This window comes from Somniosus microcephalus, chromosome 30, assembly GCF_052327205.1.
Source record: "Somniosus microcephalus isolate GS21.2 chromosome 30, FLI_Smic_1.0, whole genome shotgun sequence".
Taxonomy (NCBI): Eukaryota; Metazoa; Chordata; class Chondrichthyes; order Squaliformes; family Somniosidae; genus Somniosus; species Somniosus microcephalus.
This window is the reverse complement of record NC_141016.1, coordinates 30,070,946-30,090,089: the sequence shown is the minus strand read 5'-3', so window position 1 is coordinate 30,090,089 and position 19,144 is coordinate 30,070,946. Positions and strand designations below refer to the sequence as shown.

General features: G+C 45.5%; 1 protein-coding gene across 1 annotated transcript in view; it reads left to right on the top strand.

Moving 5' to 3' along the window:
* Positions 1 to 446: 446 nt before the first annotated feature.
* LOC147098082 (actin filament-associated protein 1-like 2) overlaps positions 447 to 19,144 on the top strand; it is a 135,537-nt gene continuing 116,839 nt past the window's right edge. Inside the window, exon 1 of the mRNA XM_085970815.1 lies at positions 447 to 902. Within this exon, the coding sequence (XP_085826941.1) occupies positions 887 to 902 (16 nt within the window). The 5' untranslated portion in view covers positions 447 to 886. The remainder of the gene's footprint in view (positions 903 to 19,144) is intronic.

Below are 19,144 nucleotides of genomic sequence, written 5' to 3'. Positions count from 1 at the left end.
TCGATCGATTGGGCTTATATTCGCTGGAGTTTAGAAGAATGAGAGGGGATCTCATTGAAACTTATAAAATTCTAACAGGACTAGACACAGGAAGGCTGTTCCCGATGGTCGGGGAGTCCAGAACCAGGGGTCACAGTCTAAGGATAAGGGGTAAGCCATTTAGGACAGAGATGAGGAGGATTTTCTTCACCCAGAGAGTGGTGAACCTGTGGAATTCTCTACCACAGAAGGCAGTTGAGGCCAATTCATTAACTATATTCAAGAAGGAGTGGGATATATTTCTGAAGGCTAAAGGGATATGGGGAGAAGGCAGGAACAGGGTACTGAATTTGGATGATCAGCCATGATCTCATTAAATGGCGGAGCAGGCTCGAGGGGCCGAATGGCCTACTCCTGCTCCTTTCTTCTATGTTTCTATATCAGGTTTATTGAATTAACTGAGTTTAAATTCCCCAGCTGCCGTGGTGGGATTTAGAACTCACGTCTCCTGAATCATTAGTCCAGGAATCTGCATTACTAGTCCAGTAACATAACCACTACGCTACTGTTTCCTTCTACAAACAACAATTTGGTTTTACTGCCCTTTAGAGTACGATTCCCCCTCTCCACCCCCCGAAAGAGACGCCCCCCCCACCCCCCCGTCTGCTCAAGCCTCTCAGGGCAGCAGATGGTGCTGTGTTTGGGAGTTGGAGGGCGCCCGGCTCCTCCGCTTCCTGCTCAGGAATCAGTGTTGTTGATGTGGTGTCCAGTTTGGGTTGTGCTGAGTACAGTAACAGTTTGCAGACCCAGTCCGCTGTAAGACAAAGGGATCTAGCAGCAAGAAGCAGCAGCAGCAGCTATGGGACGTGCAGTAGGCAGCCTCTGCTTTTAGATTCAACCATCCACAATGAACAAGCAAAAAGGTAAAGTTACTTCTCCACTGCTGTCTCATTCTTTCAACTGGCACTCAATGTTTAAATGTTATTCAGCTGAGTGGAAACTTTATCAATAGTGTTTTTTTTTAGACATTCCACCACATTCATTAAACACGAGCCTGCTGAGCATTTCTACAACATACAGTCCGAGCACCGACAGAAAGCAGCAGCACTTTCAGTGCTGTTTTAGCAGCGTAGAGCAAATAGACAATATTTTGACACTCTAAATGGTACGGGGAATAATACCTAAAAATACCCTCAGGCTAACAGGGGCATGCTTTGTTCAGACAGTCAGTGTCAGGGCAGTTCACAGGACAAGTATTACTTTCAGTGAACGACAAAACTTGGAACATAATGTGTATTTCTGGTGTAATGGGTATTTAGATGTGTGTTTCTGGTGTAATGGGTATTTAGGTGTGTGTTTCTGGTGTAATGGGTATTTAGGTGTGTGTTTCTGGTATAATGGGTATTTAGATGTGTGTTTCTGGTGTAATGGGTATTTAGATGTGTGTTTCTGGTGTAATGGGTATTTAGGTGTGTGTTTCTGGTGTAATGGGTATTTAGGTGTGTGTTTCTGGTATAATGGGTATTTAGGTGTGTGTTTCTGGTGTAATGGGTATTTAGATGTGTGTTTCCGGTGTATTGGGTATTTAGGTGTGTGTTTCTGGTGTAATGGGTATTTAGATGTGTGTTTCTGGTGTAATGGGTAATTAGGTGTGTGTTTCTGGTGTAATGGGGATTTAGATTTGTGTTTCTGGTGTAATGGGTATTTAGGTGTGTGTTTCTGGTGTAATGGGTATTTAGGTGTGTGTTTCTGGTGTAATGGGTATTTAGGTGTGTGTTTCTGGTATAATGGGTATTTAGGTGTGTGTTTCTGGTGTAATGGGTATTTAGGTGTGTGTTTCTGGTATAATGGGTATTTAGATGTGTGTTTCTGGTGCAATGGGTATTTAGATGTGTGTTTCCGGTGTAATAGGTATTTAGATGTGTGTTTCCGGTGTAATGGGTATTTAGGTGTGTGTTTCTGGTGTAATGGGTATTTAGATGTGTGTTTCTGGTGTAATGGGTAATTAGGTGTGTGTTTCTGGTGTAATGGGGATTTAGATTTGTGTTTCTGGTGTAATGGGTATTCAGGTGTGTGTTTCGGGTGTAATGGGTATTTAGGTGTGTGTTTCTGGTGTAATGGGTGTTTAGATGTGTGTTTCTGGTGTAATGGGTATTTAGGTGTGTGTTTCTGGTGTAATGGGTATTTAGGTGTGTGTTTCTGGTGTAATGGGTATTTAGGTGTGTGTTTCCAGTGTAATGGGTATTTAGATGTGTGTTTCTGGTGTAATGGGTATTTAGGTGTGTGTTTCTGGTGTAATGGACATTTAGGTGTGTGTTTCTGGTGTAATGGGTATTTAGATGTGTGTTTCTGCTGTAATGGGTATTTAGGTGTGTGTTTCTGGTGTAATGGGTATTTACATGTGTGTTTCCGGTGTAATGGGTATTTAGGTGTGTGTTTCTGGTGTAATGGGTGTTTAGATGTGTGTTTCTGGTGTAATGGGTATTTAGGTGTGTGTTTCTGGTGTAATGGGTATTTAGGTGTGTGTTTCTGGTGTAATGGGTATTTAGGTGTGTGTTTCTGGTGTAATGGGTATTTAGGTGTGTGTTTCCAGTGTAATGGGTATTTAGATGTGTGTTTCTGGTGTAATGGGTATTTAGGTGTGTGTTTCTGGTGTAATGGGTGTTTAGATGTGTGTTTCTGGTGTAATGGGTATTTAGGTGTGTGTTTCTGGTGTAATGGGTATTTAGGTGTGTGTTTCTGGTGTAATGGGTATTTAGGTGTGTGTTTCCAGTGTAATGGGTATTTAGATGTGTGTTTCTGGTGTAATGGGTATTTAGGTGTGTGTTTCTGGTGTAATGGACATTTAGGTGTGTGTTTCTGGTGTAATGGGTATTTAGATGTGTGTTTCTGGTGTAATGGGTATTTAGATGTGTGTTTCTGGTGTAATGGGTATTTAGATGTGTGTTTCTGCTGCAATGGGTATTTAGATGTGTGTTTCTGGTGTAATGGACATTTAGGTGTGTGTTTCTGGTGTAATGGGTATTTAGATGTGTGTTTCTGGTGGAATGGACATTTAGGTGTGTGTTTCTGGTGTAATGGGTATTCAGGTGTGTGTTTCGGGTGTAATGGGTATTTAGATGTGTGTTTCTGGTGTAATGGGTATTTAGATGTGTGTTTCTGCTGCAATGGGTATTTAGATGTGTGTTTCCGGTGTAATGGGTATTTAGATGTATGTTTCCGGTGTAATGGGTATTTAGGTGTATGTTTCCGGTGTAATGGGTATTTAGGTGTGTGTTTCTGGTGTAATGGATATTTAGATGTGTGTTTCCGGTGTAATGGGTACTTAGATGTATGTTTCCGGTGTAATGGGTATTTAGATGAGTGTTTCTGGTGTAATGGGTATTTAGATGTGTGTTTTTAGTCTAATGGTATTTAGATGTATGTTGCTGGTGTAATCGGTATTTAGGTGTGTGTTTCTGGTGTAATGGTATTTAGGTGTGTGTTTCTGGTGTAATGGGTATTTAGGTGTGTGTTTCTGGTGTAATGGTATTTAGGTGTGTGTTTCTGGTGTAATGGGTGTTTAGGTGTGTGTTTCTGGTGTAATGGGTATTTAGGTGTGTGTTTCTGGTGTAATGGGTATTTAGATGTGTGTTTCTGGTGCAATGGGTAATTAGGTGTGTGTTTCTGGTGTAATGGGTATTTAGGTGTGTGTTTCCAGTGTAATGGGTATTTAGATGTGTGTTTCTGGTGTAATGGGTATTTAGGTGTGTGTTTCTGGTGTAATGGACATTTAGGTGTGTGTTTCTGGTGTACTGGGTATTTAGATGTGTGTTTCTGCTGTAATGGGTATTTAGGTGTGTGTATCTGGTGTAATGGGTATTTAGATGTGTGTTTCCGGTGTAATGGGTATTTCGATGTATATTTCCAGTGTAAATGGCATTTAGATGTATTTTTCTGCTGCAATGGGTATTTAGATGTGTGTATCTGGTGTAATGGGTATTTAGGTGTGTGTTTCTGGTGTAATGGGTATTTAGATGTGTGTTTCCGGTGTAATGGGTATTGAGATGTATGTTTCCGGTGTAATGGGTATTTAGGTGTATGTTTCCGGTGTAATGGGTATTTAGGTGTGTGTTTCTGGTGTAATGGGTACTTAGATGTATGTTTCCGGTGTAATGGGTATTTAGATGAGTGTTTCTGGTGTAATGGGTATTTAGATGTGTGTTTCTGGTGTAATGGGTATTTAGGTGTGTGTTTCTGGTGTAATGGGTATTTAGATGTGTGTTTCTGGTGTAATGGGTATTTAGGTTTGTGTTTCTGGTGTAATGGGTATTTAGATGTGTGTTTCCGGTGTAATGGGTATTTAGATGGGTGTTTCTGGTGTAATGGGTATTTAGATGTGTGTTTCTGGTGTAATGGGTATTTAGATGTGTGTTTCTGGTGTAATGGGTATTTAGGTGTGTGTTTCTGGTGTAATGGGTATTTAGATGTGTGTTTCTGGTGTAATGGGTATTCAGGTGTGTGTTTCGGGTGTAATGGGTATTTAGATGTGTGTTTCTGGTGTAATGGGTATTTAGATGGGTGTTTCTGGTGTAATGGGTATTTAGGTGTGTGTTTCTGGTGTAATGGGTATTTAGATGTGTGTTTCTGGTGTAATGGGTATTCAGGTGTGTGTTTCGGGTGTAATGGGTATTTAGATGTGTGTTTCTGGTGTAATGGGTATTTAGATGTGTGTTTCTGGTGTAATGGATATTTAGATGTGTGTTTCTGGTGTAATGGGTATTTAGGAGTGTGTTTCTGGTGTAATGGGTATTTAGGTGTGTGTTTCCGGTGTAATGGTATTTAGATATATGTTTCCGGTGTAATGGGTATTTAGATGTATGTTTCCGGTGTAATGGGTATTTAGATGTGTGTTTCTGGTGTAATGTGTATTTAGAATTGTGTTTCTGGTGTAATGGGTAATTAGGTGTGTGTTTCTGGTGTAATGTGTATTTAGAATTGTGTTTCTGGTGTAATGGGTATTTAGATGTGTGTTTCTGGTGTAATGTGTATTTAGAATTGTGTTTCTGGTGTAATGGGTATTTAGAGGTATGTTTCTGGTGTAATGGGTATTTAGATGTGTGTTTCCGGTGTAATGGGTATTTAGATGTGTGTTTCTGGTGTAATGGGTATTTAGATGTGTGTTTCTGGTGCAATGGGTATTTAGATGTATGTTTCCAGTGTAATGGGTATTTCGATGTGTGTTTCTGGTGTAATGGGTATTTAGGTTTGTGTTTCTGGTGTAATGGGTATTTAGATGTGTGTTTCCGGTGTAATGGGTATTTAGATGGGTGTTTCTGGAGTAATGGGTATTTAGGTGTGTGTTTCTGGTGTAATGGGTATTTAGATGTGTGTTTCTGGTGTAATGGGTATTCAGGTGTGTGTTTCGGGTGTAATGGGTATTTAGATGTGTGTTTCTGGTGTAATGGTATTTAGATATATGTTTCCGGTGTAATGGGTATTTAGATGTATGTTTCCGGTGTAATGGGTACTTAGATGTGTGTTTCTGGTGTAATGGGTATTCAGGAGTGTGTTTCTGGTGTAATGGGTACTTAGATGTGTGTTTCTGGTGTAATGGGTATTTAGGTGTGTGTTTCCGGTGTAATGGGTACTTAGATGTGTGTTTCTGGTGTAACGGGTATTTAGATGTATGTTTCCGGTGTAATGGGTACTTAGATGTGTGTTTCTGGTGTAATGGGTATTTAGATGTATGTTTCCGGTGTAATGGGTACTTAGATGTGTGTTTCTGGTGTAATGGGTATTCAGGTGTGTGTTTCCGGTGTAATGGGTACTTAGATGTGTGTTTCTGGTGTAATGTGTATTTAGATGTGTGTTTCTGGTGTAATGGGTATTTAGATGTGTGCTTCTGGTGTAATGGGTGTTTCGGTGTGTGTTTCTGGTGTAATTTGTATTTAGATGTGTATTTCTGGTGTAATGGGTATTTAGATGTGTGTTTCTGTTGTAATGGGTATTTAGATGTGTGTTTCTGGTGTAATGGGTATTTAGGTGTGTGTTTCTGGTGTAATGGGTATTTAGGAGTGTCTTTCTGGTGTAATGGTATTTGTGTGTGTTTCTGGTGTAATGGGTATTTAGATGTGTGTTTCTGGTGTTATGGGTATTTAGATGTGTGTTTCTGGTGTAATGGGTATTTAGATGTGTGTTTCTGGTGTAATGCGTAATTAGGTGTGTGTTTCTGGTGTAATGGGTATTTAGATGTGTGTTTCTGGTGTAATGGGTATTTAGATGTGTGTTTCTGGTGTAATGCGTAATTAGGTGTGTGTTTCTGGTGTAATGGGTATTTAGATGTGTGTTTCCGGTGTAATGGGTATTTAGATGTGTGTTTCCGGTGTAATGGGTATTAAGATGTATGTTTCCAGTGTAATGGGTATTTAGATGTGTGTTTCTGCTGTAATGGGTATTTAGATGTGTGTTTCTGGTGTAATGGGTATTTAGATGTGTGTTTCTGGTGTAATGGGTATTTTGATGTGTGTTTCTGCTGTAATGGGTATTTAGATGTGTGTTTCTGCTGTAATGGGTATTTAGATGTGTGTTTCTGGTGTAATGGGTATTTAGATGTATGTTTCCGGTGTAATGGGTATTTAGATGTGTGCTTCTGGTGTAATGGGTATTTAGATGTGTGTTTCCGGTGTAATGGGTATTAAGATGTATGTTTCCAGTGTAATGGGTATTTAGATGTGTGTTTCTGCTGTAATGGGTATTTAGATGTGTGTTTCTGGTGTAATGGGTATTTAGATGTGTGTTTCCGGTGTAATGGGTATTTAGATGTATGTTTCCGGTTTAATGGGTTTTTAGAAGTATGTTTCTGCTGTAATGGGTATTGAGGCGTGTGTTTCTGGTGTAGTGGGCATTTAGATGTGTGTTTCTGGTGTAATGGGTATTTAGGTGTGTGTTGCTGGTGTAATGGGTCTTTAGGTGTGTGTTTCTGGTGTAATGGGTATTTAGGTGTGTGTTTCTGGTGTAATGGGTATTTAGGTGTGTGTTTCTGGTGTAATGGGTATTTAGGTGTGTGTTTCTGCTGTAATGGGTATTTAGATGTGTGTTTCTGGTGTAATGGGTATTTAGATGTGTGTTTCAGGTGTAATGGGTATTTAGATGTGTGTTTCTGCTGTAATGGGTATTTAGATGTGTGCTTCTGGTGTAATGTGTACTTAGATGTGTGTTTCTGGTGTAATGGGTATTTAGGTGTGTGTTTCTGGTGTAATGTGTATTCAGGTGTGTGTTTCGGGTGTAATGGGTATTTAGATGTGTGTTTCTGGTGTAATGGGTATTCAGGTGTGTGTTTCGGGTGTAATGGGTATTTAGATGTGTGTTTCTGGTGTAATGGTATTTAGATGTGTGTTTCTGGTGTAATGGTATTTAGATGTGTGTTTCTGGTGTAATGGTATTTAGATGTGTGTTTCTGGTGTAATGGGTATTTAGGTGTGTGTTTCCGTTGCAATGGTATTTAGATGTGTGTTTCTGGTGTAATGGGTATTTAGAGGTATGTTTCTGGTGTAATGGGTATTTAGATGTGTGTTTCTGGTGTAATGGGTATTTAGATGTGTGTTTCCGGTGTAATGGGTATTTAGAGGTATGTTTCTGGTGTAATGGGTATTTAGATGTATGTTTCTGGTGTAATGGGTATTTAGATGTATGTTTCCGGTGTAATGGGTATTTAGATGTGTGTTTCTGGTGTAATGGGTATTTAGATGTGTGTTTCTGGTGTAATGGGTATTTAGATGTGTGTTTCTGGTGTAATGAGTATTTAGGTGTGTGTTTCTGCTGTAATGGGTATTTAGGTGTGTGTTTCTGGTGTAATGGGTATTTAGATGTGTGTTTCTGGTGTAATGGGTAATTAGGTGTGTGTTTTTAGTCTAATGGTATTTAGATGTGTGTTTCTGGTGTAATGGGTATTTAGATGTATGTTGCTGGTGTAATCGGTATTTAGGTGTGTGTTTCTGGTGTAATGGGTATTTAGATGTATGTTCCTGGTGTAATCGGTATTTAGGTGTGTGTTTCTGGTGTAATGGGTATTTAGGTGTGTGTTTCTGGTGTAATGGTATTTAGGTGTGTGTTTCTGGTGTAATGGGTGTTTAGGTGTGTGTTTCTGGTGTAATGGGTATTTAGGTGTGTGTCTCTGGTGTAATGGGTATTTAGATGTGTGTTTCTGGTGCAATGGGTAATTAGGTGTGTGTTTCTGGTGTAATGGGTATTTAGGTGTGTGTTTCTGCTGTAATGGGGATTTCGATGTGTGTTTCTGGTGTAATGGGTATTTAGGTGTGTGTTTCTGGTGTAATGGATATTTAGGTGTGTGTTTCTGGTGTATTGGGTATTTCGGTGTGTGTTTCTGGTGTAATGGGTATTTAGATATGTGTTTCTGGTGTAATGGGTATTTAGGTCTGTGTTTCTGGTGTAATTTGTATTTAGATGTGTATTTCTGGTGTAATGGGTATTTAGATGTGTGTTTCTGTTGTAATGGGTATTTAGATGTGTGTTTCTGTTGTAATGGGTATTTAGGTGTGTGTTTCTGGTGTCATGGGTATTTAGATGTGTGTTTCTGGTGTAATGGGTATTTAGATGTGTGTTTCTGGTGTAATGGGTATTTTGGCGTGTGTTTCCGTTGCAATGGTATTTAGATATATGTTTCCGGTGTAATGGGTATTTAGATGTATGTTTCCGGTGTAATGGATATTTAGATGTGTGTTTCTGGTGTAATGTGTGTGGTAAACCACTGTTTGTATTCCTGTTTGTCCTGTTTGTATTCCACTGTGTACATGCCTGGACATGCCTCGGCTGACACCTCCCACAGGTCCTAGTATAAAGGTGACTGCTCCCCAGCCCTTGGTATCCTGGACCGGTCGACCACTCGAGGCAGACCTCCATTCTGTTGTTAATAAAATTGATGCGCTATCAATTACTCATAAAAGACTGAGAGTTAGAAGAGTAACCAAAGGCTTTTATTAACAACAGAATGGAGGTCTGCCTCGAGTGGTCGACCGGTCCAGGATACCAAGGGAATTACACACGACAGCGACTGTTGGAGCAGAGTAACCTCGACCTCAACAAGGCCTCTGAACTCGCACTATCGTTGGATGAAGCCTACCAGGGCATGGATGCCTACTCCTCTGCACCGTGGACGCCGCGGGGAATGACAGCCTGGGACACGGTAGGACCGCCTCACAGCGCCGTGCCACCCCAGCCACACCCCAACAACGGCCCAACTACCGCAGCAGTGTCCCAAGGCCAGACAGCAGTGCCCCAAGGCCAGAAATGCTACTTCTGTGGCCAGGCAAAACACCCCAGAGCGCGCTGCCCGGCGAAAAACGCGATCTGCTCGGGCTGCGGGAAGAAGGGACACTACGCTAGCGTCTGCAGGGCCAAAGCCACCCCGAACCCCAGCAGCGCCGCGTGTGGGCCATGCGGGCCGCCATTTTGGACCTCCCCGGCCGTGTGCGAATCACCGGTACAGCAGCCATTTTGGACGCCTCCAGCCACATGGGGATCATGGACGCCGCCATCTTGGACGACAGCCGGGACGCAGCAGGCCCCCGACACCGCCTCATCTGATACCCGCAGCGACACACCGACCCCTACGCTGGCATCCGTTACACTGGACCAAGCGAGACCGCACCAACTGGCCAGTTCCACAATGGACATTAAGGTAAATGGTCACGATACAATCTGCCTTTTTGACTCTGGGAGCACGGAGAGCTTCATCCACCCCGACACGGTGCGGCGTTGCTATCTCCCAGTCCTGCCTGCGCAACAGCGGATTTCTATGGCCTCCGAGTCCCAGTCGGCGGACATCGGCGGCTACTGCGTGGTGACACTCGTAGTAGACGGGACCATGTACGATCATTTTAAACTTCTGGTCCTGCCTGACCTCTGCGCTGCCGTCCTGCTGGGGTTAGATTTTCAGTGCCACCTTAAAAGTGTTACGATGGCGTACGGTGGACCCCTACCCCCACTCACAGTCCGCAGCCAGCAGCTTCCAAATTGCCCGCCGCGCACCAGGTGCAACCTCTCCACACTCAGAGTCACCCCCCCACCACTGTTTGCTAACCTCACCCCCGACTGTAAGCCCATCGCCACAAAGAGCAGGCGATACAGTGCCGGGGACAGGGTTTTCATTAAAACCGAAGTGGAGCGGCTCCTGAAAGAAGGGATTATTGAGGGCAGCACCAGCCCCTGGCGAGCCCAGGTTGTGGTCGTTAAGACCAGCGAGAAGCAGCGCCTGGTCATCGACTACAGCCAGACAATAAATCGCTACACCCTGCTGGACGCCTACCCACTCCCCCGTATAGCTGATATGGTCAACCAGATCGCGCAGTACCGCGTCTTCTCGACCATTGACCTGAAATCAGCGTACCAGCAGCTCCCCATCCGCCCTGAGGACCGCCAGTACACTGCCTTTGAGGCAAACGGCCGCCTCTATCACTTCCTTAGGGTTCCCTTTGGCGTCACCAACGGGGTCTCCATCTTCCAAAGGGAGATGGACCGGATGGTAGATCAAAATGCGTTGCAGGCCACTTTCCCATATCTGGACAATGTGACCATCTGCGGCCGTGACTTGCAGGACCATGACGCAAACCTCGAAAAATTCCTCCGCACCGCCCAACTCCTAAACCTGACATATAACAAGGAGAAGTGCATATTCCGCACAAACCGCCCTGCCTCAAGGCCCTGAAGGAGGTGCCTAGGGGTTTTTCTCTCTATTACGCCCGAGTGGGTCCCCTACTATGCGGACAAGGCCCCGTCCGCTGATCAAGGTCCACCTCTTTTTCCCTTGACGGCAGAGGCTCCGCTTAGCTTCCACGCTATCAAGGATGACATTGCCAAAGCCACCATGCACGCAGTGGACGAATCCATCCCCTTCCAGGTGGAAAGCGACGCGTCCGACTTTGCCCTGGCCGCTACCCTCAATCAGGCGGGAGAGACCCCGTGGCCTTCTTTTCACGAACCCTCAAGGCCCGGAGACCAGACACTCCGCTGTTGAGAAGGAGGCCCAGGCGATTGTGGAGGCTAGTGCGTCATTGGAGGCACTACCTGGCCGGAAAACGATTTACCCTGCTCACTGACCAGCGTTCAGTTGCTTTTATGTTTAACAACAAGCAGAGGGGCAAAATCAAAAATGACAAGATCTTGAGGTGGAGAATCGAACTTTCCACCTACAACTACGAGATCTTGTACCGGCCCGGGAAGCTAAATGAACCCCCGGATGCGCTATCGCGTGGCACCTGCGCCAGCGCGCAGATCGATAGACTACGGTCCTCCACAATGACCTCTGCCACCCGGGGGTCACCAGGTTCTTCCACCTCATCAAGGCCCGCAACCTGCCCTTACTCTATGAGGAGGTCAGGACCATGACCAGGGAACTGCCAAGTCTGCGCTGAGTGCAAACCACACTTTTATAGACCAGACAGGGCCCACCTGATAAAAGCCACTTGCCCTTCGAGCGCTCTGAGCGTTGATTTTAAAGGGCTCTCCCCTCCTCCGACCGCAATGTGTACTTCCTCAATATTATTGATGAGTACTCCCGTTTCCCGTTCGCCTTCCCCTGCCCGGACATGACCAGTGCCACGGTCATTAAATGTCTGAACAACCTCTTCACCCTGTTCGGCTTCCCCAGCTATATCCATAGCGACTGGGGCTCATCGTTTATGAGCGACGAACTCCGTCAGTACCTGCTAACTAGGGGTATTGCCACAAGCAGGACCACCAGTTACAACCCCCGGTGGGAACGGACAGGTGGAAAGAGAAAATGCGACAGTTTGGAAGGCCGTCCTGCTAGCCTTAAAGTCTAGGGGCCTTCCAGACCTCCCGCTGGCAGGATGTGCTCCCCGATGCGCTCCACTCTATTCGGTCACTGCTCTGCACTGCCACTAACGCCACCCCTCATGAGAAAATGTTCGTCTTCCCAAGGAAGTCCACATCAGGGACATCGCTACCGCCATGGCTGACGTCCCCAGGGCCGGTCCTACTGTCAGAAGACACAGTGAGGACCCATAAAACGGACCCCCTGGTCGAGAGGGTCGACCTCCTCCACGCCAACCCCCAGTATGCTTACATCGCATACCCGAGACGGGCGGGGGAGGACACATGTCTCCATAAGAGACCTTGCACCCTCGGGGACCACAGTAACCCACTACCCACTACCACCCCCCCCCACGATCCGATATCCAGCCCCAGCAGACGGCAGGCCTGGGCCCCGCGACCCGCTCGACATCTACGAGGACGACACGCCTGTGCCACAGCCTACGCTGGACTCGACGCCGGAAGCTTCACTACCCCCTGCCCGTCGCCACGCCGATCACAGCGGCAGACAAGACCTCCGGAGAGACTCCAATACACTAACTTTTAATACACTTCACCCCGCCGGACTCAATTTTAAACAAGGGGTGAATGTGGGTAAACCACTGTTTGTATTCCTGTTTGTCCTGTTTGTATTCCACTGTGTACATGCCTCGGCTGACTCCTCCCACAGGTCCTAGTATAAAGGTGACTGCTCCCCAGCCCTTGGTATCCTGGACCGGTCGACCACTCGAGGCAGACCTCCATTCTGTTGTTAATAAAAGCCTTGTGGTTACTCTTCTAACTCTCAGTCTTTTATGAGTAATTGATAGCGCATCAATGTGTATTTAGATGTGTGTTTCTGGTGTAATGGGTAATTAGGTGTGTGTTTTCTGGGTATAATGGGTATTTTAGGTGTGTGTTTCTGGTGTAATGGGTACTTAGATGTGTGTTTCCGGTGTAATGGGTATTTAGAGGTATGTTTCTGGTGTAATGGGTATTTAGATGTATGGTTCCGGTGTAATGGGTATTAGATGTGTGTTTCTGGTGTAATGGGTATTTAGATGTGTGTTTCTGGTGTAATGGGTATTTAGATGTATGTTTCCAGTGTAATGGGTATTTAGATGTGTGTTTCTGGTGTAATGGGTATTTAGATGTGTGTTTCTGGTGTAATGGGTAATTAGGTGTGTGTTTTTAGTCTAATGGTATTTAGGTGTGTTTCTGGTGTAATGGGTATTTAGATGTGTGTTTCTGGTGTAATGGGTATTTAGATGTGTGTTTCTGGTGTAATGGTAATTAGGTGTGTGTTTCTGGATGTAATGGGTATTTAAGTGTGTGTTTCTGGTGTAATGGGTATTTAGATGTGTGTTTCTGGTGTAATGGGTATTTAGATGTGTGTTTCTGGTGTAATGGGTATTTAGGTGTGTGTTTCTGGTGTATATTGGGTATTTAGGTGTGTGTTTCTGGTGTAATGGGTATTTAGATGTATGTTGCTGGTGTAATCGGTATTTAGGTGTGTGTTTCTGGTGTAATGGGTATTTAGGTGTGTGTTTCTGGTGTAATGGTATTTAGGTGTGTGTTTCTGGTGTAAATGGGTATTTAGATGTGTGTTTCTGGTGCAATGGGTAATTAGGTGTGTGTTTCTGGTGTAATGAGTATTTAGATGTGCGTTTCTGCTGTAATGGGTATTTCGATGTGTGTTTCTGGTGTAATGGGTATTTAGGTGTGTGTTTCTGGTGTAATGGATATTTAGGTGTGGTGTTTCTGGTGTATTGGGTATTTAGGTCTGTGTTTCTGGTGTAATTTGTATTTAGATGTGTATTTCTGGTGTAATGGGTATTTAGATGTGTGTTTCTGTTGTAATGGGTATTTAGATGTGTGTTTCTGGTGTAAATGGGTATTTAGGTGTGTGTTTCTGGTGTACTGGGTATTTAGATGTGTGTTTCTGGTGTAATGGTATTTGTGTGTGTTTCTGGTGTAATGGGTAATTAGGTGTGTGTTTCTGGTGTAATGGGTATTTAGATGTGTGTTTCTGGTGTTATGGGTATTTAGGTGTGTGTTTCTGGTGTAATGGGTATTTAGATGTGTGTTTCCGGTGTAATGGGTATTTAGAGGTATTTTTCTGGTGTAATGGGTATTTAGATGTGTGTTTCTGGTGTAATGGGTATTTAGATGTGTGTTTCCAGTGTAATGGGTATTAAGATGTATGTTTCCAGTGTAATGGGTATTTAGATGTGTGTTTCTGCTGTAATGGGTATTTAGATGTGTGTTTCTGGTGTAATGGTATTTAGATGTGTGTTTCCGGTGTAATGGGTATTTAGAAGTATGTTTCCAGTGTAATGGGTATTGAGGCGTGTGTTTCTGGTGTAATGGGTATTAAGATGTATGTTTCCAGTGTAATGGGTATTTAGATGTGTGTTTCTGCTGTAATGGGTATTTAGGTGTGTGTTTCTGGTGTAATGGGTATTTAGATGTGTGTTTCAGGTGTAATGGGTATTTAGATGTGTGTTTCTGCTGTAATGGGTATTTAGATGTGTGTTTCTGTGTAATGGGGATTTAGGTGTGTGTTTCTGGTGTAATGGTATTTAGGTGTGTGTTTCTGGTGTAATGGGTATTTAGATGTGTGTTTCTGGTGTAATGGGGATTTAGGTGTGTGTTTCTGGTGTAATGGTATTTAGTGTGTGTTTCTGGTATAATGGGTATTTAGGTGTGTGTTTCTGGTGTAATGGGTAATTAGGTGTGTGTTTCTGCTGTAATGGGTATTTAGATGTGTGTTTTTAGTCTAATGGGTATTTAGGTGTGTGTTTTTAGTCTAATGGGTATTTAGGTGTGTGTTTCTGGTGTAATCGGTATTTAGGTGTGTGTTTCTGTTGTAATGGTATTTAGGTGTGTGTTTCTGGTGTAATGGGTATTTAGGTGTGTGTTTCTGGTGTAATGGGTAATTAGGTGTGTGTTTCTGGTGTAATCGGTATTTTGGTGTGTGTTTCTGGTGTAATGGGTATTTAGATGTGTGTTTCTGTTGTAATGGGTATTTAGGTGTGTGTTTCTGGTGTGTTTCTGGTGTAATCGGTATTTTGGTGTGTGTTTCTGGTGTAATGGGTATTTAGATGTGTGTTTCCAGTGTAATGGGTATTTAGGTGTGTGTTTCTGGTGTAATGGGTATTTAGGTGTGTGTTTTAGTGTAATGGTTATTTAGGTGTGTGTTTCTGGTGTAATGGGTATTTAGATGTGTGTTTCTGGTGTAATGGGTATTTAGGTGTGTGTTTCTGGTGTAATGGGTATCTAGGTGTGTGTTTTAGTGTAATGGTTATTTAGGTGTGTGTTTCTGGTGTAATGGGTATTCAGGTGTGTGTTTCTGGTGTAATGGGTATTTAGGTGTGTGTTTTAGTGTAATGGTTATTTAGGTGTGTGTTTCTGGTGTAATGGGTATTCAGGTGTGTGTTTCTGGTGTAATGGGTATTTAGATGTGTGTTTCCGGTGTAATGGGTATTTAGGTGTATGTTTCTGGTGTAATGGGTAATTAGGTGTGTGTTTCTGGTGTAATGGTTATTTAGGTGTGTGTTTCTGGTGTAATGGGTATTTAGGTGTGTTTTTCTGGTGTAATGAGTATTTAGGTGTGTGTTTCTGGTGTAATGAGTATTTAGGTGTGTGTTTCTGGTGTAATGAGTATTTAGGTGTGTGTTTCTGGTGTAATGGGTATTTAGGTGTGTGTTTCTGGTGTAATGGGTATTTAGGTGTGTGTTTCTGGTGTAATGGGTATTTAGGTGTGTGTTTCCAGTGTAATGGGTATTTAGGTGTGTGTTTCCAGTGTAATGGGTATTTAGATGTGTGTTTCTGGTGTAATGTGTTACAGGCAACGTTCCCGTTAAGCCGTGCGGCCGCGCAGCGGTCTGGAGGGACCGAGCAGACCGGTCACCGAAAAAGCAAACACGCACGGAAATTTGAATGGGCTGTGCAGCCCGTTAAAGGGACCGTGCACCCAAATAAATTTAATGGGAACATTGGTTACAGAATGCTTCGATGTGTTTGTAGAATAATGTGTTATAAGGAAATAAGAATTAGGAGCGGGAGAGGCCGTTCGGCCCCTCGAGCCTGCTCCGCCATTTAGTAAGATCATGACTGATCTTTGACCTCAACTCCACTTTCCCGCTCGATCCCCATATCCCTCGATTCCCCTAGAGTCCAAAAATCTATCGATCTCGGCCTTGAACATACTGAACGACTCAGCAGCCACCCCACTCTGGGGTAGAGAATTCCAAAGATTCACAACCCTCCGAGTGAAGAAATTCCTCCTCATCTCGGTCCTAAATGGCCGACCCCTTATCCTGAGACTGTGCCCCCAATTTCTAGACTCTCCGGCCGGGGGAAACAACCTCTCAGCATCTACCCTGTCAATCCCCCCTCAGAATCTTGTATGTTTCAATGATTCTTCTAAACTCCAGAGAGTATCGGCCCATTCTACACAATCTCTCATCCCAGGAATCAATCTAGTGCAGGAGTTCGAATTGCTTGCTGTCGGGGGGGGGAGAGTGTGGGGGGAGAGTGTGGGGGGGAGTGTGGGGGGGGGGAGAGTGTGGGGGGGAGAGTGTGGGGGGGGAGAGTGTGGGGGGGGGAGAGTGTGGGGGGAGAGTGTGGGGGGAGTGTGGGGGGGAGAGTGTGGAGTGTCGGGGGGGAGAGTGTGGTGGGGGAGAGTCTGGGGGGGCGAGTGTGGGGGAGAGTGTGGGGGGGAGAGTGTGGGGGGAGAGTGTGGGGGGGAGAGTGTGGGGGGGAGAGTGTGGGGGGAGAGTGGGGGAGAGTGTGGGGGAGAGTGTGGGGGGGAGAGTGTGGGGGGGAGAGTGTGGGGGGGAGAGTGTGGGGGGAGTGGGGGGGGAGAGTGTGGGGGGAGAGTGTGGGGGAGAGTGTGGGGGGAGAGTGTGGGGGGAGTGGGGGGAGAGTGTGGGGGGGGAGTGGGGGGGAGAGTGTGGGGAGGGGGGAGAGTGTGGGGGGAGAGTGTGGGGGAGAGTGTGGGGGGAGAGTGTGGGGGGAGTGGGGGGGAGAGTGTGGGGGGGGGAGTGGTGGGAGAGTGTGGGAGAGTGGGGGGGAGAGTGTGGGGGGGGAGTGGGGGGAGAGTGTGGGGGGGAGTGGGGGGAGAGGTGTGGGGGGAGTGGGGGAGAGTGTGGGGGGAGAGTGGGGGGGATGGGGAGAGTGTGGGGGGAGAGTGGGGGGAGAGTGGGGGGGAGAGTGTGGGGGGAGATGTGGGGGGGAGAGGTGGGGGGAGTGTGGGGGAGAGTGTGGGGGGAGAGTGTGGGGGGAGTGGGGGGGAGAGTGTGGGGGGGGTGTGGGGGGGAGAGTGTGGGGGGGGAGTGGGGGGGGAGTGGGGGGGGAGTGGGGGGGGTGTGGGAGTGTGGGGGGTGTGGGGGGGAGTGGGGGGGGGGAGAGTGTGGGGGGGGAGTGGGGGGAGAGTGTGGGGAGAGTGTGGGGGGAGAGTGTGGGGTGGAGAGTGTGGGGGGAGAGTGTGGGGGGGAAGAGTGTGGGGCGGGGAGGGGTGTTGGTGGGGGTGGGTGGGGTGGGGGGAGGGGTGTTGGTGGGGTGGGGGTGGGGGTGGGGGTGGGGGAGGGGTGTTGGTGGGTGGTGCCCCTGCGGGCTGGGTGATCGCACTGTACCTGAGCCACGGTTTGTCTCTCTCCGTGCTCCCTGTTTCAGCCACACTGTCAGGTGGAAGCGTTGATTTGCAGTCAGGCTGTGATTCCCATTTCATTTTCTCTGATTTGTGCCAAACCATTGCTGACGCTTCCTCCCGGGTAAATGAAGCTGTTCCCCACTGGGAGCACACTGACTGGCTCCCACTTCCTCCAGTTCAGTGTGAGGTAGGGCTGATGTTGGGGACGATTCTGGATTGATATCATCTCCATGTGTCTATTCTCCCTCCATTACTGCTCCGAAAGGAGACCCACCTTAGGCCATCATTTCAGGTGACGGAGACTGGACAGGTTTCTGGCATCATCACAAGGACATTTCTCTTTCACTAATGTGATGGGAGCAGACCCATTGCCAGCTGGCATTTTGATTGTTTCAACACCAACACTCGTGTAAGAAAAGTTTTCTGTGTAAAGCGTGCTACATAATCTCCCGAGAATAGGATTCTGCAAAATAATCAAGTCAAACTCCAGAAATCTTCCTCTTCTTTCCACCTACATTATTTATATTTCACTGGCTGTCCTTTGTCCGTTTGACATTGCCACAGTCCCCAACAACTGTGAGCATTTGGCCATCGCGTACCTTACTGACCCATGTAGCCCATTGCTACCCGTATTCATCCATCTCCTGTTGGATGGGGTTCATTGACAGCATTAATTCCTTTTTTCTGGAATTTTTACCCACATATCCAGTGCTCTGTGGAGCGTGAAGAATTAGTTTAATCTCTGGTTCCAGTTGAGGACACTGCTGAAAATAAGAACATAAGAAATAGGAACTGGAGTCGGCCATTTGGCCCCTCGAGCCTGCTCCGCCATTCAATAAGATCATGGCTGATCTTCTACCTCATCTCCACTTTCCTGCACTATCCCCATATCCCTCGATTCCCTTAATATCCAAAAATCTATCGATCTCTGTCTTGAATATACTCAACAGCTGAGCCTCCGCAGCCCTCTGGGGTAGAGAATTCCAAAGATTTACCACCCTCTGAGTGAAGAAATTTCTCCTCATCTCAGTCCTAAATGGCTGACCCCTTATTCTGAGACTGTGACCCCTTGTTCTAGACTCCCCAGCCAGGGGAAACATCTTCCCTGCATCTACCCTGTCAAGCCCTGTAAGAATTTTGTATGTTTCAATGAGATCGCCTCTCATTCTTCTAAACTCTAGAGAATATAGGCCTAGTCTACTCAATCTCTCCTCATAGGACAATCCCCCCATCCCAGGAACCAGTCTGGTGAACCTTTGTTGCACTCCCTCTATGGCAAGTATATCCTTCCTTAGGTAAGGAGACCAAAACTGTACACAATACTCCAGGTGTGGTCTCACCAGGGCCCTATATAATTGCAGTAAGATGTCTTTACTCTTATACTCAAATCCTCTTGTAATAAAGGCCAACATACCATTTGCTTTCCTAATTGCTTGCTGCACCTGCATGTTAACTTTCAGTGATTCGTGTACAAGGACACCCAGGTCCCTCTGAACACCAACATTTCCCAATCTCTCACCATTTAAAAAATACTCTGTTTTTCTATTTTCTAAATCTCTGTAAACTGTCCTGCCTACATTATTCCTGCATGTCACTATTTTACACCCATTCTGATGTTCAGGTCTAGGAGTTTATAGGTACAGTTATACAGGGCCTTGGTGAGACCACACCTGGAGTACTGTGTGCAGCTTTGGTCTC